Source organism: Accipiter gentilis, chromosome 7 (genome assembly GCF_929443795.1).
Source record: "Accipiter gentilis chromosome 7, bAccGen1.1, whole genome shotgun sequence".
Lineage (NCBI taxonomy): Eukaryota > Metazoa > Chordata > Aves > Accipitriformes > Accipitridae > Astur > Astur gentilis.
The window spans coordinates 29,323,620-29,350,496 of NC_064886.1; the positions used below are offsets into that span (position 1 = coordinate 29,323,620).

A 26,877-nucleotide genomic window follows, 5' to 3' on the forward strand; every position below is an offset into this window, starting at 1 on the left:
CCACTCCCGAGGGCTTTTTAAATTTTTTAAAATAGAACCGATAGCCCTAGCGACGGACCCCACTCGGGCCTCCGAGGGCCTGGCCCCGCAAATGCTGGTGTGCCAAAACGCTCGCCTCCACCGCAGGACCGCTCCCGCTGACCTGGAAGGGGCCGGCGCCGGCGCCGGGATCGGGGCCGGGGCCGGCGCCGCCGCCACGACGCGCCGGGCGCAGGCGGGCGCAGGCCGGGCCTGCGGCCTTCTCCCTGCCCCAGGACGCGGCGCCGCCCCGGGCTCGCGCGCTCTCGGGGCCGCGGGGGAGCCGGGCGACCCTGGCGGGGGCTCGGCGGCGGCGCAGGTAAGCAGACGGCCTGTCCCCGGACCCGGGGAGCGGCCGAAAGCATGGCGGGGGCCCCAGGGCCGCCGGCGGCCGGACGCCGGCCGCGCGGGCTGCCCGCGGCGCGGCGCGGCCTTTGTTCCCCAGAGCCGCCGGCCCGCGCCGCGCCGCGCCGGGCGCGGGGCAGCTCGGCCCCGCGCGCCGCTGCCGGGTGCGCGTGCGCGGGGGCGCTGCCGGCCGCGCGCTGCCGCCCGCCCGCCTCGGGAGCGCGCCTGGCAGGCAGGAGAGCTCCGCCGCAGCTGGCGCGCCCCCGTGGCGGTGTCTCCTCGGCCGGCAGTGAGAGGGAGGGAGCGCGCGGTCGGTTCGGGCGGTCGCGCCGGGCACCGAGCGTCTCGGCGAGAGCGGCGCAGCCAGTCGCCCCGCAGCCCGCACGATCCGGGGAGCCAGGCCGCCTCAGCGGGGTCCCGCCCAGCACCAGCGCCCACAGGTGAGCGCGTCGCGGAGGGAGGCCGAGCGGCCTCGGAGGGGCGAGAGCGGCTCGCCCGGCGGGGCCCTCTCCCCGCCGGGCCCCTGCGCGGGGCTGCCGCCCCGCCGCCCGCGGCAGGCCCCGGCGCGGCCGCGGCGGCCGCAGAGGAGTCGTCCGGGACAAGGCCCCGCCGCGGCCTAAGCGCAGCCTGGGCGTCCGGTTTCCTGCCGGCGGCCGGGCTTCGCGACGGGGGCCGCGGCAGCCTGGCCCGAGGGAGCGAGGCGCGGCGGGCCCGTCTCCTCCCCGGCCGGGCCTGCGGATCCCGAGGGAAGGAGGAAGGAAGCGGCCCCGCGGCGGCGGCCGCCTCCGAGCCCTTCTGCCGGGCTATTGTGCGCCAGGCTGAGGCGGCGGCCCGGCCCGGCCCGGCCGCTGCGGAGGGCCCGCCGCGCGTGGGCCTGCGCCGCCTCGGCCGAGGGGCTGCCCCTTTGTGGCCTCGGCCTCGGCCGCGCCGCGCGGTGCGCTTTGTCCTCTCGGGAGCGGAGCGGGGCCCGGCGCCGGCTTGCCGGCGCGGCGAAGGTCAGCTGGGCCGCGGCGGCGGGGGGCGGCGGGGGCGGCCTGCTGCTCCCCCCCACTCCCCCCCACCCCCACTCCCCCAGCGGCGCCCCTCTCCGCGTGCGCCCCGGCGGGCCCAGCCGCCGCGGGAAACAGGTTGCCGGAGTAAATGGGCCGCTGGGTGCCCCTCTGTGACGCTTCCTGGGGAGGCTGCTGTCTCCCTCGTCTCCCATCCGGTGGGAGCGCAGAGCGGGGAGATTCCAGCTCATCCCACGGGTACCCCTGCGAAATTAGAAACCTGGAGACCGTCGTTCTTTCCCCTTCACCGCGGTTTTCAAAGGGCAGGAAACAATAGGGTTTGTAGGGAAAGGCAAGGCGGTCTTAAGTATTTGTTCAGGAGAAGAACCAAGTTTCTTTTCCAGTGGTGAACTGGTGGCACACTTGCTCTAAGCTCACGTTTCATTTGTAACTGAAAGCATAGAGTATTTCTCCAATATTCCCTCGTCGGTCTCTATTTCAGCCAGTCTGGGTGAATACTACCTTTCCTCTGTAATAAGCAGTTTACTCATATGCTAAATAAATAGATAAAGTAGACTTAATTTGTTTAACGTGGCAGGTGAATGGATGTTAGGAAGCTCACAGCTAATTGGACAAGGACATGGGGTATTCCACACGTGGGACATAGTTTTACAGTTGTCTGTTTATCTCCCTTCTAAACTCTGAGGCTAGTACGCTGCATTCCAGAGGGGGAGGAAAAATGGAAGGGGCTCTTCTCGACCCTGAGTTATTCAAGCTGGTCTTCAGGAAGTTTTGAGGTATTGGAATACAGGTGGATTAATACAGAGGGTTTTAGGATAAAACTTGGATCTCTGGACTAGTTGTCCGTTGTGGAAAATAACATTGGGGAGTATACCTAAAGAATAAATCAATTAGTTCTACTTTTATCATTTGTTCTACACTGCAACATTGATGTAAAAATTGAGCGCTGGAAATGATAGTTGCATTTGCTTCAGTGGAAACTAATGTTCTTAAATAGCTTTAGCACTTTTCACAGCAGGAAAGCACAAGGATAAGTCATCCACTAGTGGTACATTTTTAGGAATCTGTTGTGACCCAGGAATTCTGAAACTGATGAAATGATGATCATTTTGGTCCTGAAAGCGCATGTCATGACAAAGTGTCTTGCCCATTAACCTGTCGTTTCTGTTGGTAAGGTTTTAATGCTGTAGTCTAATTACACTGTGCTAGAGGAGTTAGCTCAGAAATTCAGTGGCTCCAGCTAAGTAGGTGTGACCTAAGGAAAGTAAATATTTTAAATAACACAAGTACTTTGCATATTTAGGTTTCAGTATAGTTGCTGCTGTCTGCTTAGTGTGAATTGAGAAAGAGCTACTGCTCGAATGTCAGAGATACCTGCCTCTCGTGTGGAAGAGGGGGGAGCATGAGCATGTTCATGTAAGCAGCAACTCTTTTTGGTCTGAAAACTCAAAGAAATCAAGTAGGACAGTTTTATGAACTCTGGTCTTCATGTGAAACGTGCTGGAACATGCAACTCCTATGAGAAACACGATGTTCTTAAGTTAGAAGCGCTTTGCTTTATATTTCTGCTTGTGATGGCGTTTGTAGTCTTGTAACTGTCAGCTTAGAAGTTGGACTGAGTTTTGCCAAATAGATTATCAGTGTAGGTTTTGCTCTAATGATTGTGTAAGCTGAACCAGAATAGTCAAGGTAAATCAATGGTATCTGAAATTCTGGTCACATATAAGGAACTCAGTTCTGCAGTTGTGATACATGTACCCAGTCTGCAGAAAGCCAAAGTGAAAATTGTGTTTCCAGCTGCTGATTGTAGTTACCTGAATCCCTGGTTGGTACTATTAAGTGCTACCTGCTGCAGAGAACAGTAGCAGTGAAGTAAGGATGCTGGCAAGCTCTGGTTCATCTCGACCATCACTTAGGGTCCAAAGTTTAGGATCTCTTCTCTGAACTTTACAGTCTTAAATGTCACAAACATCGTAGATGCAGGAGATAATTTCTACTGGATTTTTTGTTCTTTTTTGTTGCTTTGGTTTTTGAAGGAAAATCATCACTGAGAAAAGTGCAAACTAGTTGTGATTAAAAAAGAATAGTAAGAGATACCCTTTTGATTCTTAACAAAAATACAGAACATAGAGACATACTGTTATCTTAATAAAATGTTTTGTTTTGTTAATGAGAAAATTTATTGTAAGCAATTTACTCCTTTTCAAAGTGTATGTACTGTTTGTGTCTTAAAGGTACAAAGTCATGATAAAAATGCAATTTTGGTGTATGTCTTCTGTGTACGGTGTCACATCATGGACTAGAAGTGGAGAGAGATGCGTAAATACTGTGGTGTTACTGTGAGATGTTACTGCAGGTTTACCTGAGTTTTTCCTATTAGCATTTAATTGCATGTAACAAAAATCTTCCAAACTTGCGGTTTTTTTATATCATGCTATAGTGTGTTCAGCTGTTAACTATACTAGGTAAAGAAAGAAGACAAAAACTAGCTTTAATGGCCCATTAATACTCTTTAACTTTTATGCCACACTTCATATATGTATATATTTTCTGTTTCTAATCCAGACTATGTACTATGTTTCTGTAATGCCCAGGACAACTATTTTAAATATATGCCTGTTTGAGTTAGTCTATAAAATGGTGATTCTTTGTGTTATCACAGGAATAATGAGAGATTTGGTTACTAATTCCACAGTACTTTAATCAGATAAAGTGCTAGATAATTACAGTTAACCAAATGGTGCACTTCTGATTTTGACTTGTGTCTCTTTGTAGAAGCCGAATATGGAAGCTGAGGTTGGCTGTGTTTTCAGTGGGGAAGTAAAATACTATTTGAATGGTGAAGACTGTATTTGTCCTTTTGTATCTGGAAATGCATTCTAAAAAAATTACTGTGGATATATTCTTACAGGGAAATTGATGTAAAAAGAGCAGCAAATTCATCTACAGAGAGTTGTTGACCATTTCCTTTTTTGTTTGCCTTAACTAGAAACAGGTTTTTATCTTCTCTTGTAACAATTGATGACCTTGCTGAGACATGAGGAAAAACAAGGAGAGTGTAGTGATAACTTCTGCTGCTTAAAGAATTAGTCATCAGCTCCTTTAAAGTGAAACAGCAGTTCTTTGAACTTTGGTTTGTGTGGCATGAAGTCTTTAAGTTAATGTTTTAAAGTCCTTTCCTACAGTTCTTGCATATGGTACTAAACGGAGCAAAAATGCATTTAGTCTTTGATGAAAGACGACAGTGGTTTTTCAGTGTTTGTGTTTGGTTTTCTGAATGCTGTCAAGGAGGAGCATTTAGAATGCCGTACTTTTTAAGAGTTATTTTCAAATACGTGTTCAAATGAAATATGTCAAAGGAAAACCATATATGAAGGAAAATTGTATGTTAAATTTTGCTATTGTATGGATTGTCAAAAGGTTGAAGAGGTTTTAACTGGAGTAGGAGTATTTTAAAACAACTTAGTGTTAAATTAGAGGAGGGGAAGCTTGAAAATAAATTCCTTTATGTAAAAATTGCTAGAACTGGTGTCTAGCTTAGAAATGTAGGTGTCTTAAAAGGCTTATCTTTGTTGTTTCTGTTTAGTCTGTGTTACAGATCTTTCATGAGGGAAGGTTCTATGTCTTCTGTATTTTCCAAGGGCATGACAACTGAAACATGAGGTTTCTAAGTTCTGTTTTGTAAGTCTTAGTACATGTTGCTTTATGCTGAAATGTGATGTAGCTACTAGTTTGAAGGGGTTTTTAGAAGTTAGTTTTTCCCCATAATTTTTCTAAAAGTCAGTTAGCATTATTTCTAAAATATGTGGTTAGTTGCTCTTAACACATCGGTGTTAGGGAAGAAGAAATAATATAAGATGCAGTACTGCACAAGCTGTCGCACATCCAGGGTATGGTTCTGCAGTAGCTGAAGACAGTTTCTGTTCAGGCTGCCAGTGATAACTTGCAGTGTTGCTGTCACCAATGTGAATGTGAAATGGGTCAGTTTTAGTCCCAAGTTTAGCTGAAAACAAATCACGTGAGGAATGGGTAACTATTATCTGGTTCACTTCCCAGAGTAGCTTGCTGCATGGTAATGTAGGAGCCAGTGCTGCTGCAAGAGATGTCATCCTCTGTCATTGTGGATGTGCTCGGGATTAGTGTAACTGCAGGCTTACAGCTAAGAAAGAATGGTCTCGCCTTCCATTGCCAACTTGTTTTTGGTGTCTTCCTGGTGTGCCAGTGTAAGCACTCTTGTAGTTGTGCAAGACTGATCTTGCTGAATACGTTACCTTAAAGGGAGAGAAAACTAATGGGTAAAAGGCAGGCAGCACAACCATTCATTTTGGTGGCAGCTTGCTTTTTGTTTGTTGTAGAAAAGGTGGAATTGCACTCTGACATACTGTGTGTGCGTGCCTGGAGTAGTGGAGCCTGTACCTGGTGGATTGTTCTTTGTGCTATAGATGAAACTTTTTCTTCAGTTGTTTGTAATGGTATCTGAAAGCTCTTAAGAAATACTGTGATTGAGCAGTTCTTAAACGTGCTATTAAAATATGTAAGAACCTTTAAAACATGTAATGTTGCTACGTTCTTTTTGAAAGACAATGGCTATAACTCTGTGTATCAGCTTGGAACCAAGACCTTAATCCTGTCCTCAAATTTTTTGAAACCTCACTACCTCCTGTCATATTTTGACCAGACAGAGGACTCAGAATTTGCTACAGTCTTATGATCAGATATTTTAATCTTCTTGAATTACCTAATATTGTTTTGGAAATAATGTTTGAAACATGCTTTGATATGCATTTGTGTGTTGACACATATATAACCCCACTCTAAGGTGCACAAGATAAACTTGGCATGTTTAACTAAAGCTAGCTTTTAAATTCATGTAAACTTGTTCACTTTTGCCTACATATGAGCCTTAAGTCTTGTTCCTTTCCTCCTTCTTATGTGCATGTGCAGTTCTGTAAAAGTTGTGAAAATGCTCTGCTCAACTAATCTGATTTCTGAATGACTGTTTATTTTGAAATATATATGCACATATATATGTATTTTATATATATATAAAAATCATTAGAGTCACAAAATGACTTTCATTCATGGAATTTTTTTCCCCTTTTTTGTGCATGAAGGTGTCAACGCAGTTGAGAGTTAATTTGTGCAGGGTTCATCTCTACATGGCTGATATCTGTGTGATTATGCAAGTATGCTAAGGGTGTAATTTGAAGACTGGTTGCACAGGTGTGACTGGGGAATAATTTGGCTGGCAGATGTGGATGGTGTACTACAAAATTTTAGTCTGGCTTTGTGCTAGGTCAAGTATAATCATTAGAAAGGAAATTTTACAAATAAAAAGTATGCATTCCATAATACAAGTTCAGATGGACATTATTCTAAAACAGCACCTGTAAAGCAGTGATTTTAAGAGCACTTTTATGCATACTAAAACCAGCTGCTGCCCTAAATAGCTTTATTTTTAATATCAGGTGTTCCTTTTAAGGAAAAGTTGTTGTTCCTTGTACAATCACAAATCTTCCATGGATCTCCAGGTGCTCAATTACTCAAGGAGTTTAGTGTGGGGAAAAAGATTATTTCATGAAGGCTGTTCCTTAATATGCATATGAGGAAGTAGACATAGGGTTGCCTGTGAAACTTTAATTTTTTTTATTTCCTGATTTTTGAATGCTTGATCTTCCAACCTAATACATTTTTGTAACACTCCTGTAAAAGAAAAAGACTGAGAAGTACTGAAGTTTACAGTTACTCTCTAGATAATGAGTCATTGTTAGGATTTGATGTTTGAGATTCATCACTGCAACATAGATTCAAGTTTCGATTTAACTACATAACAGAAGAGAGGACGATATTTTGCAGAGAAAGACATAGTGATAGGTGTTGAATTTAGAAAGTGCTGATAAAGAGAGCATGAAGTAACAAAAAGATACATCTAATCCTGTCATTTCCAAACCATTTATAATATCTTGTGTTTTATTTTCTGATGCAGGCTCAGGCCTGACTTCCGATATGAAGCACTTCCCAAGCAATACAAATAAGTGAAATAGTGGCTGCATTTTACTTAGCATTTGAGATATACCTGATCAGAATTTAATGGCAATAAAAGAACATATAATTATCTTGCCTGAGAGCTCTTTTTCTGCTGAATTTCAATCACTTCCTTCAAAAGCTGGTCAGCAGGATCTTCACAAAGAAAGCTGAGGGAATTTTTTTTAGTGGTACAAGGATCCGTCTAAAGAACGGTTACTTTATTTGCTTTCCATAAAATGTCAGTATGGAGTTGATGTCTTAGAAGGAGGCCTTCAGATTAGGTACAACAGAATTAGTGAGAAGGGAGGCCTTCAGATTAGGTACAACAGAATTAGTGAGAAGGGTGTTGCCAATGTCTCCCTAATTTGTCTCTGATGTACAAAATACTGGAATGAACAGAGGGCAGTTATCCATATGTGAGCAGGAGTTGGAAAGCAAACAGTGATTGAAGTTTGACTATGGCTGGCTGTAAAAACTGTGATGTTAAATAATGTAACATAGTGTCCTTTAGTGTATAATGCTATTTCGTTATTACTAACCTGAAGTAAATTTGAATAGGGTCTACAGAGTTAATTTAGTATCCTTATCAGGTTAATTCATTCCCTTTTGCATTAGTGTCTGAGACTTGTAGCTACTTAGGGTATTTTAAAACCTGTAAAAGGCAAGGAAGTACTTTCCTGTGGTGACTCAGAAACTTGTGACAGAGCGGGAACTAAACCCAGTTCTCCCATGCCACAGACTCCTGCTCTAGTCCTTTTTTTTTTTTTTTTTTTCTTCCAGGTTTCAAGGAATGCTCAATCTTTTCATGTAACATGGTGGTCTGTGGAGTCAGCAGTTCGACCCATTTCTGTTTGATATGCCTAAGGTTGATAATACTTGCAGGAAGAGTGCTCTTATTTGTGAGATAAAGCCATATTCTAAAAACTGATGTTTTCATGAAAAGCAGGAGAGCTGTAGCTCTGTGCAGGAGTGTGACCATGGTAGACTTGTCAGTAGCTAAGTTTGAGAATTTGAGTAACATTGTAATAACGATTTAAAAAAAGATTTTTAATGGTGGCAGTTGAATCCTTGTGCAATGTTACTGCAGAAACAGTTGATTCAGAACTGATGAGCAGGAAACTTAAGTCACTTAAGTATTGGTTTTAATGGAGGCACACGTACATCAAAGAATGGGTGGTAGAAACACAAGACATAGGAGATGGGAGTTTAAAGAAATGAAGTACTGAAAAGTTTGGAACCATCAGAAGTGTGGAAATGCCACGGTGTTTTTGCACTTCCTTTACTAAGGTCTTATATTTGTTACAATATAAATAATTTCAGTGCTCTTTATTTTCTACCTGCAGTATATCACCAAATACAAAAACTTGTGTCCCATCTTAGATTTTCATAGCTTTCCTTTTGCATTAAGTATCCATAGTAAGAAAATCTTACTTCCAGAATGCAGAAATTTCCATTTAAAAAATAATGGACTTGATCCTTTACAGTTCAAATGTTCTGCGTTTTACTGTCTTTGTGTTGTGTGTGTGTGTGTGAGATAGACATTATAATATCTGACATTCTTCTAAGCGTTCTTGCTTCTGAAGATTAAATATCTGGATTAAAAAAACCAAACCACACACAACAAAAAAAACCCTTGAAAAACTCTCCCTCAAAATGACTAGAGATTCAGCATAGGTTAGTACTAGAAGTTCTGAAAAATTAGTAATTTCTGATAAGTTAAAAGTTAGGCTTTGAGTGTCAGTACTCTGCTCCGTGATGCTGGATGTACTTATGTATAGATTTCATGTTTGACATACCTTGGGGCACCAAGATTGTACTCTGGAATCAGTATCTCAGTTCTTCAAGCCCTCCCCTACATGTTTGCCCTCCACAGGTCAGAGTGCCATTCTTCACAGGGCTCCGCTGTCATCAGGACCGTACACAGGAATACAGAACAAATTAAGGATCACAAGAATAATACATTATTTGAGATGGAAATGTGTATGAACCTAGGCAATGCATGAGATGGAGAGATCTTTATAAAAATTGTCAACGTACGTAATCCTGTCCTGACTCCTCCTACAGAGCAGCTTTGAATGTTGTGATCAGTCTCTTTTATAGGCCAGGTCCCTGTTGATCAGGTCTGGTTATTTTCATGGTCTGCTCCCTAGTACTATTTAGTTATGCAGGAAAAATATTGAGCATAAAATAAGTCTTGAATTTGAATTGGAATAGTTATCACAGAAAGACTTGGTATATGAAGACACATCAAAGTACGGGTATTTCTTTTAGCTTAGCCTTACTGAATTAAGGTAGGCACTTCCATGCCACACCCTCTTCCCTGTGTCTGCCACAGGCACAGGAATGGTGATGCAATATTGTGTGGCAATTACAGTATGCAGTGAAGAATATAGTTTTTGCAAAATCAGACTGAGGAAAGAAACACAGCCCCCAAATTCTCACACTCGGTAGGATTTGCTGTTAACATTTACAGAGGGGGGTTCCCCCCCCGCCCCCCCCCTCCCCTTTTTTTTTTTTTTTTTTAACTAATAGAGTGTAATTCTATACAGAGCCCATCTATGATATCTTGTAGTACAGAATTCAGTGCTTCCTGCTTTAGATACTTCTGAATGGTAGTGTATGTTCCAGCATGAAAAATAACTTGCTTTTTTTTCTGTTGCTGTTACTAATTCACTTTGTAGCTGATCCTCCTGTATGCCTGCCTTACTTTTTATTGCAACGTGCTATGTCTGGAACTTTTTAAGAGGAAACTACCTGTGTTCATAGAAATTACTGGACTGAATTATTGTTGGAAGATGATTCTGATGCAGCTCAGTTCAGTGTGCTCTGTACACAGCGAAAGGAAACTAGATACTACTAAAAAATAAAATGTTTTCCCTGTTTATTGTTTGCATAGAGTTGTCTGTATTTTCATATGAAGTTTTTCTTTATTTTGTTAGATTCTGTGGTTTCTGCCATCTTTATTTTGAAACCTGTACTTCTGCTTTATCTCAGTTAGCTTTACTGTGCTCAAACTATGGCAGGCTGCAGAAAGGCATGTTCAGTTTGGTATACGAGAAGGCTATTGTGGGACAGCTGCTATGTTTTAGAGTTCATACCATAGTTTATCATTCTGTAGGTTCAGGTGTCCTATGTCAAGGAAGGCTCTGGCCATTGACTGACTACTGATACTGGCATTGAGGATACAGAGCTAGCAAACAGAGAAAAGAGAAGGCTTTTGTCACCGAGCACCACTTCAGGTACACTGCAAGAATGTGCAATATACAGCTTTGAGCAGTATTTCTGTATCACCATCTTCACACCTCTGTCGTGTTTGGCAGTGTCAGCAAAATGAGTTATTTGCTTGTTTTTAAAAAGGAAAAATAAGGTAAAGTCCAGTTTGGAAGCGGTCCATGATTTTTTAATGCAGGTGTTTGGTTTTGATTTGTATTTAAAGAATGATTCTTTTTCTCTGTATTTTTGTTTAACTGTATATAACGGAAAAGGTTGTTTCACTAGATAGTTTGCAGCTTAACTTTCTTTTATTACAACAGATTACCACATATCAATAATTATTGCTATTGTTGCTTATACCAGTTTATTTAAAGTATTGCTGCATTTTCTTTTTCTAGCAGTGGCATTTGATAAATTGTTTTTAGTATAGCTTGAATTTTCAGGAATTTCCTTTATAGTTCCCCTAGCTTTTGCTTTCTGTCCTGCTTTCTGTACTTTCAAGCTCAAAGGAATGGGGGAGGTAAGCATCCTATTTTGCTTTATAATTTGTTGATGATCTCAATGTACACAAGAAACCCGTCTGTCTTACTTAATGCCTACGTATAATTATAAAACATGTGAAAGCTGGGATGTTCTCTGATTTATATAGTACAGAGTGAGTGGTCCAAACATGGGTTTTTGCTATTGATCAGACATTTCTAGTTTTCATTCTAGAATGAAATTTGGTGTTTTATCAGTTGTTTTTTTCTCTGAAATTTGTTCCTCAGCTTGTCTTTCTTTGCAAGACTGGAGTATCATAGCAGTGTAGTCTCCGATATTCCATGCTAACTTGGATCTTGATTCTCTAGAATATGGAAAACTCCAGTTGGCTAGAGTACAGGTTATTCACTTTTTAGAATTGGAAGTTCTTTGTTGCATTTAAAAAATGAATGCTATAGTAATGGTAGTGGTTGCTTGCTAATATGATTTTTATGTGGTTGTTCTATATTTTCTGTAGGACACTGTTCCTTCTTAATTTTACATTATAAAGTTGTTGGAAAGAAAATCTTTGGTAGCTAGAAGAAAACACCTCCTGTGTTGACGTTTAATATTCTGGCATAGATAGGCAGGAGAAATATTTAATGACAGTGGTGAAGCAGTAGTCAAACAGCACTAGCCAAGGCTCAAGTTTTTGTATTGGGTTAGAAACAGGTCACTATAATTTGATGGGCATAATAATATTGTTTGTGTTTACATATGCTCTTTGTATCTGCATCTGCCACATAATATGCATTGAATTTGGAGAAGATCTGGATTGCCCACTAGCAATGACTCAATTGGTGATCATATTGTGCCCAAGAGAACATATATGATAGCATCAGAAACACAGAGCATTAAGGTCTGGTGGTTCACTGCAGAGGTAGCCACGAAGAGGATGACTGATTCCATGATTATATAAATCCACTGGGATTTCCTTTCCTGATGATTGGGAAGAGGGACTGGGAGGGAGTGTCTCGAGGTGCAAGAAAAAACCCTGCGATTTCAGGCAGGCTGGGCCTCTACAAGGTAGTGGAAATTGTTGTAATTTTGTATGAAGAGGAGATGAACTGGTCAGATGACGTTTTGGAAATGGAAATTGTGAGACTTGCCTTATTTTTGTAAAATTTTTTTGTCTTGTTTTATAATACTCTGTTATATTGGATTGCTTCAGCTTTTGGTTATTATGCAGGAAAAGAGAAGCCCTGAGGTGTCTGAAATAATGAATAGCATATAGTTAAGGGCACTAAAGAAAACAGTGTCTGGAAGGGTTGAAAAAAATTCATAATTCATGAATCAAAAACAGAGTGTATAGAGACTAAATTGTGTTACATAGTTGATTAATAATTTATGTCATGAACTGTCTTCTAAAAGTTTTGAGGTAGGCCAGTAGGTACAGAGGCTGTATACCTACAGAGCAGGGATGTACATTTCTGTGTCCAATGTTGTCAGATTTGCAGGAGCAGGCGTGCACTTGATATTAACCATGCTAGGCGTTTGTGATCTGTAACATCTCCCAAGAGCTGTGAGAGATATATTGATAGACTTCAAAATGGAAGAACCTTGGGCCCTAAAATGTCTTTTAAAATTTAAATAGAAATTAAAAAGAATTAAAAAAAATATTCACAAGCTGTTCTCCAAGACACTTGTGCATAACACAATGTTTTATATATGTTTGATTGCTGAAGTGTGGTTTTGGTGGTGGTGAGGGCATTATACAGTATTTTCATTAGAGCCTGCTAAAACCTTTTTCCCTTCTGTTTTGCTGTACGTTGGCGATTATGAGTGCAAGAGGGGACAGAGGAAAAGTAGATTCCTTGGACAGTTATTTTCTGAAATAGTAAGTACACGTAGTTGAAAAACTGGCTTTTCCATAATGCTATACGTCTTGTCCTCAGCAGTTTAAGACTTCTCATAACTGAGCAGCTATGGTACCAAAATATGGTATCTTAAGAATTTTTAATACAAAATTAACCTAATGCTACTTTAAAAATTGCGAGAAAGTTCCCTACTTAAAATACACTGGTGCCCCTTTTTAATTGGAACAAAGCGTGCTTTTTAATTACCTTCATTCTCAAGATAATATTCACTTGGGACTTCTGTGTCAGTACCACTTCCAGTTTCTTGGCATGGCATTAGGTACTTCGCGTATACTTGTATATGGGTGTAGACACGCCCCACCCCCCACCCCCCCCTTTCTGAATACACACACACACACTTCTTTTTTTCTGCTGCAGTCACGAAACCGTCCCTTCTGCCGCCAAAGAAATATTGGTGACTCTTTAATATTTTCAATTTCCTGTTTATAATATTTTACAAAATACTGTTTATAATATTTTATTGAAGTTATCAATATTGAATTGTACAACTATCCGATGATATTGGCTAATTTTTCTGTGTCTTCTTTTAAGTTCTTAGTTACACCTGTTTAATGAGTATGTCCAACAGTTCATTTAGCTTTTGGGTTTTGACATTCTTTGGCTTATTTTGCATCTTGAAAAAAGTAACCTGTCAGTGTTTTTCACAACTTCCACCTGTCAGTGTTTTTCACAGCTTCCAACACTGTCATGAAATGTTCTTATTTCCAGTGTTCTGTAACAGGGTATTTTTTTTAAAAAAAGTCTCATTTTCAAATATGATTGTACAGTTGAAAAAGTTGAAAGGTTTTGTATTACTTTGTTGATGGCTGTAGTGCATTAAGAATACATTTTGAATGGAAGTCTCTGAATTCAGTTAGTTCTGAAATGTGATTGAAGGAAGATTTTTTTGCATCACACATATAAATTTGTGATAAGGCATTTTTTTCTGTCCTTGCATCACTCTTCAGCATTATATGAGATTTTTTTTTCCCCCCTTCCAGCCACTAAGGTGACTATACAGAAGTTTTGTGGTTTTTTTCCAAAACTAATATTCAGTTACCCTCTCAAAAGCAAATTCAAATGCTAAACCCCAGTCTAATCTATTTGATACGAGTGAAGATTTTGGAGAAGTGGATGGTGTTAGCTTGAATTTGTTGAAGATGTCCCATATTTTAGTGAAATGCAGGAGATGTGATTTCTAGAATGGTGTCTGAAGCTAACACCTTTGAAAGATGAGAAGCTGAAAGGGTATAAATCTATTCCTATATACTGCTGTTAATTCCGTGGCATGTGGGGTACTTAGTCTATTTGAACTTGTCTTGAAATTGCTTTCCTTATGTCTGCGCCTCAGCTGAGCTTTTTAAACAGTGAATTGATTGCGTCTTCCCATTCTCGCTGTAATTTTTTTTTTTTTACCCATCTGGGGTTTCAAAGGCTTTCTCTCTCTCTTCAGGCATTGTACATTATATCGCAGCATAGGAAAGAGCGTACAGCATTAGCTAATGTGTCAAAGGGCTCGTGGTTTTGTTTTGGGGACAGGTGGTTTGCTGCAGGAGAGAAGGCCCAGGGCACATTTCAGACACTTCAGAACACGCACTTAAGTTTCTCAAAAGCCATTTATTTCTGCGCTGGTTTTCTTCAGCTTCTCCATTTTGCTTGACTTTTCACTGGTGGGGAGGGGATGTTGTAGGTTGCACATTTGGGGCGTGCAACCTACTAATATGCTAATGCGCACGGCGTGCCTTCCATCGAGTTAGTAGTTTTTGTTAATAGTAAGCGGGTGTTATTTGCACGTGTTACAGTGCTGATAAAAGCTTCCAGAGCCTTCCTTGAACCGGCCTTGCATTTCAAGTAGTAGGAAAGCATTTTTAAAGATAATTTTCTTTACTCGGGTCCTGTAGTCTTCCTTCTTACGCGACCCGAACAATTAGTGTGTTCTTCTGTCGCCTCTGGTGAACCTCGTACTTCCATGTACTTAGCATCATCAGATCTGTATTCCATAATGCCTAAGCTTTTCCAAGCCCAGCGGGTGCATCATGCAAGCGTGTTGGCTTAGTTTCCAACTAATTTCCTTTATCCTTAAGCTGCTCTAAGTTTTTTAGTAGTCCATGTGGAAATTCGAATGTGCCACATTGTTCTGAATCTGTTGGTGTCTTGTCTTTTCCATGAGATTATGATGCTTTTCCTTAATTGAATAATCGTTACACGAAAGGAGAAGATTCCTGTTGGAACGGGTACCTTACAGATCCGCAGTGGAAAACGCTAATTTGAGCAGTACCCTTGAAACAGCAGGGAGAGGAAGCGAAATCCATGGGTTAGAAGAGTTTTGAATGGGATCCGTAAGCTTTTAAAAACAGCTGCTTAGGGAAGATGATCAGCTCCGTCAGTCCGTAAGCCCCTGACACAGCCCCGGTCGTGACACGTGTAAAGCACCTACCGCTGTCGTTGGCACGGCTTTGCGGTGGCACACGCCCGGGGAGCCGGGCGGGCGGGCGGGCGGGCGAGCTCCCGTCCCGCCGCGCCAGGAGGGGCGGAGGCGGGGCGGTGGCTCGAGGCCGGAACGCGCTCTGCGGGGCGGCTCTCGCGGGGGAGAGGCGCTGTCGGTCAGCAGAGAGCGGTGCCCCGGTTCCGCCGCCGGGTCCCCCCCGGCCCACCCCTCCAGCGCGGATGGCCGCGCCCCAGCGGGGCCGCCGCGCCCTCCTCCCCTGCGCGGCCCCCGGGCGGGGCTTGCGCCCGGCCGGGAGCGGGGCCCGGGGCCCGGGCCGCGGCAGCCGACCGCTCGGCCGCGCCGCCTCCGCCGCTGGCCGGCAGCCGGGCGCGGGGCAGCGCCGGCGGGGAGGAGCCGGCCCGGCCCGGCCCGGCCCGGCGCGGCGGGGGAGGTTTGGGGAACCATTTTGTGGGGGCGCCGGGCCGGAGCGTCGACGTAGCCGGTGGATGCGGAGTGTGCGCGGCCGTAAATGGGGGGGTGGGGGGAGTCGGACCCGAAGCCGTAACGACAACGCGCGGAGCGGCGCGGGCTCCCGCCGGCGATCGCGGGGCGTTCGCCGGGGGCAGCGCCCGGGAGGGGCCGCTGCCCCGAAGAGCCCCTCTCTTGTGCGCGGACACGCCATGAGCTCCTTCGCTCCCTATGACGGGGAGACCTGCCGCCAGCTTTCGCCAGTCGTGGAAGGGAGCCTTGTGTGCGTGCTTGCCGGGAAGTAACACCAGCAAGGGGAAAGGTAGCGAGTGACTTTTAAATCGCCTTCTGCGCGGTATTTTAAGCCGGTTTTGTAGGGAGCTGCGAGGTCGCGTCCCTCCCTCGGGAGGTCGTGACGGAGCGTGAGCGTGTATTTCGCCCTTCCCCGGGACGGTGTTGAGAATAGGTTCATCAACAGGCCTGTGCGTTCTGATGTCATCAGGGACAGAGGTTTTCTTGACCTGGAACTAGGAAATCTTAAAATACGGTTTTCCCTTTTCACTCTTGGTTGGTTAAACTTTTTCAGATTTGTACAGCCTTTTGAATAATCTGTGTTGTAGGAACTAACACTTTGGAAAATGACACCTAGTCTGCCTTACGTTTGTCAGTGTTGCTTAGAGACTTACTCCCAGTGTGTGCAAACAAAGATAACAAACACAAAAGATAGCAAATACTGCCTGTAGGGCTTTTTACCTGTAGTAAAGTTTTTGTAATTAAAAAAAATAATCTTGAAACTTTATTTCCAGTTCTGTAGTTGCTTTTACTTGGTTTGTATTAGTATGATTTTGACAGTTCGGTGGGTTAAATGTATTGCACTGTTAACACTTGTGATTAACTTGTAGTTTTTAAGATAGCTATGAAAAATGAACTTCTCTGACTTTTCCGTCATGATGTATTTATTAGTCTTTGTGTTAACAAGGGTGCTGAAAATGAAGGCTTTGGACAGGTTTATTTAGGCTTGGTAAATTACAGTTTATAGCTTTATCCAGTTTCTTCCTTGCATGCTAGTCTCAGTGGTCTGGTTCACAGATTCCTGCTCGTTTTCCTTCCCTGCTCATTTGGATGGTCTTTGGTTGGGGAAGGTGTGTGTGAAGGCTGGTCTCATACAGAAACGGTGATATAATAGGGGCTATACGGTTCTTTGCTCTAGTACTTCCATAGCTTAGAAAGCTTAACTGGGAAGTACGTCTGTGCATAAGGTCTTTTTGCGGAGTTTTAACTGTTGAATGGGCTCTGAGAGGTGTAATTAAAGAAACCAGAGCTCACTGAGCTCGTCAGACTGCCTAGGGAACTGGTCTAACACAGTGGCTTTCACCAGCCTTATCTGTGGGTTACTGGGGATCCCTGGATCAGGACACATAGGTTCAGGTAAGATGAAGCACACACAAACTTTTCTGAAATGTGCCTGTTTACAATATTGGAAGGGAAACACTTTTAGAATTTTACATATGAACGCGCATGTGATTTCTAAGCTCTTTCCAAGCGAATACCGTGATCAGAATCTGTTCTGTGTACAGTTATTCTCTGTGTATAACTTGTTCTAGAGCGTAGAACTGCAGTGTGCCATCATCAGCCTCCCACCTATGGATGTTGGGGAAAAATAGCAGCAGTGCTCAGTTGTCACAAAGGCCTTATCATTTGAATCCCCTCACAATAAGCTGCTGTGGCATCACTTCCCCAGAACATGTATTTATTTGATTTGTCACAGATATCTTAAACTTTTCATTCAAGCTGGAATGCCTTACAGTAGGAAAATAAGGCCAAAAGATAAAATTGTTTGCGTCGTATCTCTACAGTATCAGTTGAGGCCCAGCATTGAAAATCACTGTATGGGTTTTTTTTCTGAAGATGGGAACTGGATTATTTCTAGTCCAAAAAGCCTGAGATGAAGGAAGAGAGACCTCGGAGGGGCGAGATGATGCTGTTACTGGGCATGCGAGACTTACAAAATCAATGAATGAATACTGAATCTTAGACACTCATGTTTTTCTAGCTCTGGACTGGAGAGAAGGGCTTCTGTAGAAGAATTTGGAGTTGCTTACTTATGATTACTTTTTGAATATCAAGGGATAAGTTATTTTATATATTGGAATCCCTCTTTGTTCCTTCACTTCTTGCCCTGAACAGTGCGTGTCTTGCAAAAGCACACACACTATGCTGCTTTGAGGTATCTAGTCCAATTATGAGTAAGTTTGTGGGTGAAATGATGCTAAATATGGGAAGCTTGCCTATTGCCTAATATTCCCATGTCAGATAGCAAGGAGATTAAAGATGAGGTTTATTTTGAGAGCTTTATACATACGTGACAGATACAGAGCTGGTGTACTTGCAGAGAAATACTTAAGGTGGTTGAGAATTTCAGTGTGTAATGGAAGCCAATTTTGAATAGCATTTTACTTAACTTTCCTTAACCTACAAAGGTAAGGTTAATTTTTTCAAAATGGAATGTTTATTTTTTCTGGTAGGACTAGTAAATTCCTTTTGTACAAGAAGGAGGAGAGTTAGGGGGTGCAGAAAGAAGTGTAGCATCCATAACATGTTAAGTAATATGGCACATTTACTGCATCTGTTGAATGTTTGAGCAAGCTGTTTGGTCAGACTGCTGTTAACTTTTATCTGGGGCATTTGAAAGAACAGAACTTCAGTGTAAACTCCACTGAATGTAAAACTTCATCTACAGTGCCTTTTCAAGTTACTGGAAATGTTTGAGTACTTCATATGTTACAATTAATTCTCAAATTTAATCTTTTGAATTTCTTGTCTTATTTGGGAAATTCAATAAAATAATTGCTTTGGTTTTCTTTCCTGTTATCTTCACAAATGGTTTAGTTCAGGAAGCTGAAGCAATGGATGTGCTTTACAAGGTATGGGCCTTAGTAACAGAGTAATGAAAATGAAGAGTCAGTCACTGTCCTCTCCTGGGAACAAAAGCAGTGTAGTAATCTCCTTAGCTATGTTTTTCCTTGCTACTGTTTTGCAGTTGGTTTTTTTTTTAGAAATATATAGTAACTGTGGTTACTGAGAAGGTCATATCCAGAAGTTAATTTTTTCATTAAAAATGGCTGGTTTCTCATCTCACTACATACGTAGCAAGTTAAAATTCAGCCAGAATTGTTCCATAGTGCTCCTAGTTGTTACACAAAAGCGATCCGGGTGGAGTATTTCGTAAATGCGGTATTAAAAAACAAAAACAAGAACAACAAACTTCGAGGATTTCAGTTTCATTTTCAGCATGTCTTTACAGCTTCGGGTTTTTTAGCATGTCTTTACTAGCTACAGTCTTTACAGCTTCCAGTAGGTAAATTCCACTTCAGAAAAATTAGCAGAACTTCTTCACTTGTTAAATTTTTATGTCATACAAGTGTCTGCATTGTATGCAGCACAACTGATACTCTACATGTAACGTAGCCACAGTTTGCCTTACATGTTTTTTTGGCTTTCATTTGTATCTATTTTCTTTTGAAGCTTCTTTGTAAATCAAGAAATACTGTCTGCAGAGGAAAATAAAATGTGTTTAGATACTCATTCTTTTTTCTCTCTTCTGTTACAGAAATGAGCCGTCAGACTGCTACAGCACTACCTACAGGTACTTCAAAGTGTACGCCATCACAGAGGGTGCCTGCACTGACTGGCACTACAGCTTCCAATAATGACTTGGCTAGTCTCTTTGAGTGTCCTGTGTGTTTTGACTATGTGCTGCCACCAATTCTTCAGTGTCAGAGTGGCCATCTTGTTTGTAGCAACTGTCGCCCCAAACTTACGTGCTGTCCAACTTGCCGAGGCCCGCTGGGCTCCATTCGTAACCTGGCTATGGAGAAAGTTGCCAATTCTGTACTATTCCCATGTAAATATGCCTCTTCTGGATGTGAGATAACTTTGCCACACACAGAAAAAGCAGACCATGAGGAGTTGTGTGAGTTTAGGCCTTATTCCTGTCCATGTCCTGGTGCTTCATGTAAATGGCAAGGTTCTCTGGATGCTGTAATGCCACATCTGATGCATCAACATAAGTCAATTACAACACTTCAGGGAGAAGATATAGTGTTCCTTGCTACAGACATTAATCTTCCTGGTGCTGTTGACTGGGTTATGATGCAGTCTTGTTTTGGCTTTCATTTCATGTTAGTATTGGAGAAACAGGAAAAATATGATGGTCACCAGCAGTTCTTTGCAATTGTACAGCTGATAGGAACACGCAAGCAAGCAGAAAACTTTGCTTATCGACTTGAGTTAAATGGTCATAGGCGGCGATTGACTTGGGAAGCAACTCCTCGATCTATTCATGAGGGAATTGCAACAGCCATTATGAATAGTGACTGTCTAGTCTTTGACACCAGCATTGCACAGCTCTTTGCAGAAAATGGCAATTTAGGCATCAATGTAACTATATCCATGTGTTGAAATGGCAATCAAACCTCTTCAGGCCAGTGTTTAAAACCATTGCATTTAATTTAGCAGAAACTAGGGTAACCATCTTTGACTGTCAGACAAATTGTTTGGTAGATGGAGGGTAGGCATATATGAAGGTAAATAAGAGGAAAGGCTGTTAAATTACAGGAAGCAGTTGCATGTAGTAACACTAATATATTTAAAATAAGTCAACAGTAAACCACTGAAAATATATATACACCCAAAACGGGCATCTTTTGTATTAAGAATTGATTCTACAGGAAATGTTGTAAAATAATTCTAAAAACTTGTTTGTAGATTGATTGTACTGTTGAAAAGGATACTGTTTCGTGTTTTTGTTTGTGTTTTTTTCCTCCCCCCTTTGACTGACAAGCCATGTTGAGCAGAATTGGTCTCTGGCCGCTGCTTCCCTCCCTGCCCCTGCCCCCCCCGCCCTGCGCGCCCTCCCCCCCCCCCCCCTTTGTAAGTCACTACATAGTATTGCTGCTGTTTGTGTATATTTTTTGTGTATTTGCTAATTTTTATTAACTTCTAGTTTTTCATTAAATAAATATGACTTTCTTTTCTGTAATTCAGGTTTTTCTCTTTTTTGTATCTTTTTAAAATTAATTACAGGTGTCATATTTTGATATGCATAATTGCTATGGTAAAACTTATATTTCTGTATGTTTGGTAAATTTTGTCTCTTTCCAGTAGTCAATTCATTGGTGATACTGTTCTTAATTGAGCTATTTTGTGAATGTACTGAACTCGAAAGGAGTTACTTATGTTCAAAGATGTATCAGGAAAGAAAGCTCCTTTAAAAACAGGTCTAGATGTTGTTGTACTTTGAGTTATCTTCTAACAAAAATGAACAATTATTGAGAATTTTCCGAATTTAAAAAAAAATAAAAAAATTCACGTTTCAAATTTAGAGATGCTTAGAAACTTGATTGCATCCATGTATTTGTTGGTTTTGCAGTACAAAGAAGGTATTGTCTTACACAGTATTTGTAATGATAAAACCAGACCATTTGTTGGTTGTTTTTTTTTTTTTTTTAAAAAAGGCAGTCCGAATGAGATGTTTTCAGTCTTTTTATATTTGACATTAAAAGAATACCTGGCAATTAAAAAAACCCTACCTTTTGCTTTTTGCTTTAGCTCAAAGTTTGACACATTGATACTCTTGCTCAGTGTCTTGTCTTTTGGTTGTTACTAAAGTAACTGTCTTGAACTGATTTTTGTATATTTTAGTGACATGATACATATGACAATGCAAATAATCTCTTACAGGTGTGATTCACCAGCCATAAAGGCTTTTGAAGGATATGGGGCTTTATGCAGACTGCCTGTATGTGAAAAATTTAACCACGAATGTATATGGTATTTGTGTTATAAAACATAGACATAGAGACAGAAAAAAAGAGTAAGATGAAAAGCTGTTTCATCTAAAGCTATTTGAAAGAAATCTTTGTCAAACCGAGTAGTAGTGGACATCTGTTTGGGGACGTAGTCTGGCTATTAACTACTTTTGTAACACATTAAAATACAGTTTATTTACTGTGCACTGTCTTAACTTTCTTATCAGAAGTTGATCTTTTAAGACAACTCTTGTTCTTATTATTTTGGTGCATGATGAGGTAAGTAGTTCTACAGGTAAGGAACATAAAATCCATCAGGCTGGATTAATAAAGTACTACAGAAATAGTTGGCTTCATGTAGTAAAAGTTTCACTCCTTAAACTTTGGTATTTAGGCTGTTCAAACTGTGCACAGATATAATTTAAAACATGTATTGGTACCTTGTGACACTAGATAAAAGCTTCAAAAAAATCCTGCAATCTAGCTTTTTTTTTCTTCTTACGAATACACAACCAATTGTTTGCAGTCTTCTAAATTCAGTAATTATTCTCACCTAATTAAGCTTGTCTACCTCAGGTTTGTCTTCTGGTCTTTGACAGAAACTTGGCTAAATACTTCAGATATTTTTAGAGGAATACACTGACTAACCATCTCACTTGCTTACTCGTGACTGGCTGGCTTGGACTGAAGTTTGCCTGCCAAGGTTATCTGATTTTCAGATCTCCAGTTGTGCGAAGAAAATCTAGCTGAAAGCCTGTAAGAACCCTCTGCAGTCTGAGACTTAGGCTTAGGGAGTAACAGGGCTGCATTAGCACATGGGTTGTGTAAGACCGTTCTCTGCTGCTGCTTGTGCTTGGAATGGTTCAACCTGTGTCCTCAAAAGAACTGTGAATCTTCAAATCTTGTGGCACTGAGCTGCAGTGATTTTAGTTAGGCTAGAATGGGCTGAAGATCACAACTGTTCTTTTGAAGGGGACTTCAAAAATTGCATTTGTAGTGAGCTTTAGAAGTTAATGGTATGGTCAGGTTTTTTTCATGTTTTACAGATGACAAATGCTATAGCATAACTAATGTACGCTGACACTGTGATGTAAACTAGTACTATTCCATTTGGTGTGGGGGAAAAAAAAATCCATGTAAAACATTTGATGTTCATCATCAGATGGAATGATTAAACAGATTGTACTTAGGTTCAGATCCTCAAAAGTATTAGAAGCCTAATTCAGTGGCTCTCCTCGAAAGAGTTTGAGGATCCGGTAAGTCAACTACGCTCTAGACATCTGTACAGTTTACTACCTTATCTAAAACAAATGGTGTATTAAAGTCTGGCATTGTCTTAACACTGGCTATTTATTTTAGCACTATTTTACTTCGCTGTATTGGGCAAGAGTATTCAAATTTGTCTTTAACAGATGAAGTGAAATACAGTAGATCTTGCATTTGTCTACTAGTGCTACCACCAGTGTTTTTCATTGCCCTTTAAAAAAAACCCAAGCCTTAAAAGGAAAATGTTTGCCAAATGTGGATGTTAATATTTGGGTTCTGTTTTGACATATTTTGCTAGTTCTTGTTCGCAGTAGTGCTTTAAAATTAAAGCAGGTGAACTGTTTTGTATTGCTGCCTATACTGTTGTATTATCCAGTATCTTTTCAAAGCTGCTATGATTAAAGCATGAATTGCACTAGTGGGATAGTTATTATCTGTAACAATTTATAGTGTGGCTAGAGGAAAGGAGCCATCACTGCTTTCTTTTTACCTTTGATAAGCTTTAGCTATCTTATGGTCTATTCTGAGGGACACATGTTTAATATCAGGTCCATTTAACTGTCACTTGCAGAGCAGAGTAATCCCTAGTATATTGAAATTACTTTAAAAGGTCTTTACTGTTCTGGTTTGCTGCTTGCACAGATTGTTATTTTTCTTGACAGTGTTCAGTGAAAGCAAAAGAAAAGGCACTAAAGTGTGTCTATACTATCCGCTATAATGGGTAATGCTTAAGTTTTATTTAAATAATCTCAACAAAGTAACATAACGAGTCAGCTCGGCAAGCAGGAACATGAACAGCTGTAAGTAAATGCCCATTAATAGCTTCAGAGTGGCATTAAAACCCTCACCTTTCAGATAAAGTCCAATGGGGACAAGACTTACAAATTGGAGTGCTGTGGCAGACAAAGTCATTGCTTAACTTTTCTTGGGAGCAACTCCCTGTTCTTCTGTAGTGAAATTGCTGTGGAAACTTTTTTTTTTTATGGTACTTGCCCTCTTTCTTTCCAAAAACTGCATTTTTTTTCTACGTGTATAAACAGACTGCACTGGCATTCCATGCATGTCTGTTTTCTCACTAGTGCAAAGTAGTGCAGGATTGTTATTTGATCTGCATTAAGTTTGGTAAAGAATTCCCCCCCCCCCCCTACTGGTTTTGATTAAAGGCAAAGCAGCACATTAGTTACTGTACCTTTCTGGTGTTTTACTGATTGTCTAGTTTCTTTGCACTTTTTGCGTTCAAGTATTTTGTAAGGCAGAAAGTATTCTGAGACTCTGTGTTTGTTGCTTCTTACCCTTGGAACTTGGCTAGGGAATGACTAAGAGTAGAATTCTTAAAATAGTGAAACAAAAGGGGGGGTTATTTTTATCATTTTATTAGATGAAGTCTTCTGTGAGAGTTGTAAAATCTTTTGTACATCAGATGCAGAAATACCCAGGGAATTTATTACTATCAGTGCTATTATGTTCCAGGCAAATCAGCTTTCAATCTATGGCCATGAAAGCAAAACAAACTATTGTTTGATTTATAGGCTGTTTCTATAATAGGCTTTTGTCACTGCTACAATTTGCATTTCATAAGCATACCTGAGTTTGTTTCAGAATTAACGAGCAAGAAGAGAGTGTAACATACCGGGTTTTCTCTTGTAGTCAACCCTACTATAAAACAGTGAAAGTCAAGGATCTTACATAAGTTTAAACTTCTATCTTCACTGACATTCAAGGGAAGATGAGAGACAAAGCTATCAACTGAGATGGAACACTGACAAGACTCTTAAACCTTAAGTTACTCACAGTATTGCAGCACCTAATGCAGTTTAATGATCCAGCATTTTCTTGGCATGGTTTAAATGGATTTAATTTTTATAGGCTAAACTCCAAACGTAGGCATCCCAGAATCAAGTTGATTTATATCAGGTAAGAATGAAGGTCATGTACTTTGTCCCTCCAAAATGTTACCAGGCTTTTTCATAAAGTGTCGGGGTTTGCTCCACCTACTTCTGGTGCTGTAAGTATAACTGCATGTGTGAACGTTAGTGCGTTATCTCCCTTCCTACACAAGAATTGGTACATTTCAATTCTTCTGGAATGGCTTCCTGTATTTAGGTTTGAAAAATGATGTCTGCATTGACCTTGCTACAAACTAGAACTGAGCGCAGAAAGGACTGACTTACTTCATTTAGACCATATTGCTTCTATTCAAATCCCTTAAGCATATTTTTTAGATTTCAGAAACCTTATTTTTCCTCTGATGCTACTGCTCCTTAGCATAGTGAATATTACTTCCTAAATAAGTAAACCCTTGTGCTAAATCAGTTTGCTTTTTGGTAACAACCCCATCTATTAGACTCTCCTGCTGTGCTGCATTTGCTGCAGTTTGTGTTCTCTGAATATAGCTCCCAGAATTGCATATTCTACCCTGTTTCTGGGTGTGTCCTCTTTAAAGATGTAATCAGCTGCTGACATTTATAGACATATATGCCAGATAAGCTAAGGAATTCTCAACAGCTCCAGCTTTCTTATGCTTGAATCTATGAGGAAATGAGTATTTTTTTCACGATTCTTTGCTGATGATAGTAGAAAGCAGCAAATGCGGTTTCAGGTTGTTAACTGCAGAAGTAGTATTTTTATTTTGATTGCATTTACACCCCCATTTAAACAATCAGGTTTAGCTCATAGTTATACTTGATACATATATAGCTGATTGTTATTGACCTCTATTAAATTTGATACAGAAGTAATCTCAGCCTGTCTGCTTAAAGTTTACTATTCAAACGCTCGACTCTGGGCTTAACTGCAAATCCTCCATCAAAAGCTGCATTAAGAACTTCATCTAGACAGCTTGCCATAACGAAAGTCAAATCTTGCCGTACATTCACTGCAATTTCTTCAAGATCTTTTTCATTTCTTCGAGGAATGATAATTCTCTTCAGTCCAGCTCGGTGTGCTGCCAGGACTTTGTCTTTAATTCCCCCAACCTAATACAGAGAAGAAATATATCTAAAAAACCCATGACACTAATCTAATAAAGCAATTATTCTAACAAATCACATCAGGAGTTAAATGTTAATGAAAAGATCTCCCCTCCCCCCAATCATTTAGGAAAGCAATTAAAAATGCAACAGTAGTTTTAGCTCATTATATGCTTAATGAGGGAAATATGTTAATATGCTACAGTACCCCTTCTATAACAGTTATAGCAAGAGGGAAAAAAAAAATCAAAAACTTAAAAATTAATCTAGGAATGCAGGTACAAGAATATCAATAGTGGAAAAGTCATTACTTTTCAGGATTTATTTTGTTCTTAAGAAAAATGGCCCTAACTCAATTTTTTCATATGGCATGCTGAAATCCTGCACCTATATTAGCACAGAAGATTTTCAAGATAAAGGCAGTATTGGGCTTAGGGGGGAAATAGTCTTAAGGATGCAATGCCACATGATAAGTTACTTGAGTTATACAACAGAAAATGCACAGAAAAGCAAACCCATGCTCCAAAACTGCAAAGATGTCTTTGTGCTAGAAAAACAGGCATCACTTCAATAAGACACCTGTTTGAGTTAGTTTGTAATGAGCTGTAAAGAGGGGGTTTAAATTGGTTTTTCTTTTAGACACAGCTGTAGCTTCTTCCCCTTGAACTCTTTTCTAATTCTACTTAAAGACCATCTTACAGAAGAAACTTGTAATTTTACGATGCTTTAGAGGAAAGGAAAGCCTTGTGTTATAGCACAAAGGGCAAAACTGAGGCTGCTATAAAACAAGGTAGTAGTGAACCGTAAATCCTCATGGTGATCACTCTAGTCCGGACAATGCTACGTACTTACTTACCCCAGTGCTTGCTTTCAGGCAGCAGATGCAGTTAATGGCATGCTCCTATGATTTAAGTTACTAGTAATAGTAAGATTCCAGACAACATTCAG

The 26,877-nt window shown here is 41.1% G+C and overlaps 2 protein-coding genes across 8 annotated transcripts in view; one reads left to right on the plus strand and one right to left on the minus strand.

Annotated features, from left to right (window-relative positions):
- The first annotated feature begins 316 nt into the window (after window positions 1-316).
- Window positions 317-23,960, plus strand: SIAH1 (siah E3 ubiquitin protein ligase 1). 7 transcript variants are annotated; one of them, XM_049805265.1, is made up of 2 exons: window positions 317-337; window positions 19,495-23,960. In XM_049805265.1, exon 2 carries the CDS (start codon window positions 19,497-19,499, stop codon window positions 20,343-20,345), a length of 849 nt encoding a protein of 282 aa, XP_049661222.1. In that variant the 5' UTR covers window positions 317-337; window positions 19,495-19,496; the 3' UTR covers window positions 20,346-23,960. The 7 variants fall into 7 exon arrangements, with proteins under 7 accessions (XP_049661222.1, XP_049661216.1, XP_049661220.1 ...); XM_049805259.1 differs by lacking the exon at window positions 317-337 and adding an exon at window positions 576-803; XM_049805263.1 differs by lacking the exon at window positions 317-337 and adding an exon at window positions 4,721-5,054.
- Window positions 23,961-24,099: 139 nt separating this feature from the next.
- Window positions 24,100-26,877, minus strand: part of LONP2 (lon peptidase 2, peroxisomal) — a 48,366-nt gene continuing 45,588 nt past the window's right edge. The window contains exon 15 of the mRNA XM_049805250.1: window positions 24,100-25,935. Coding sequence (XP_049661207.1) covers window positions 25,714-25,935 — 222 coding nt within the window. The 3' untranslated portion in view covers window positions 24,100-25,713. The remainder of the gene's footprint in view (window positions 25,936-26,877) is intronic.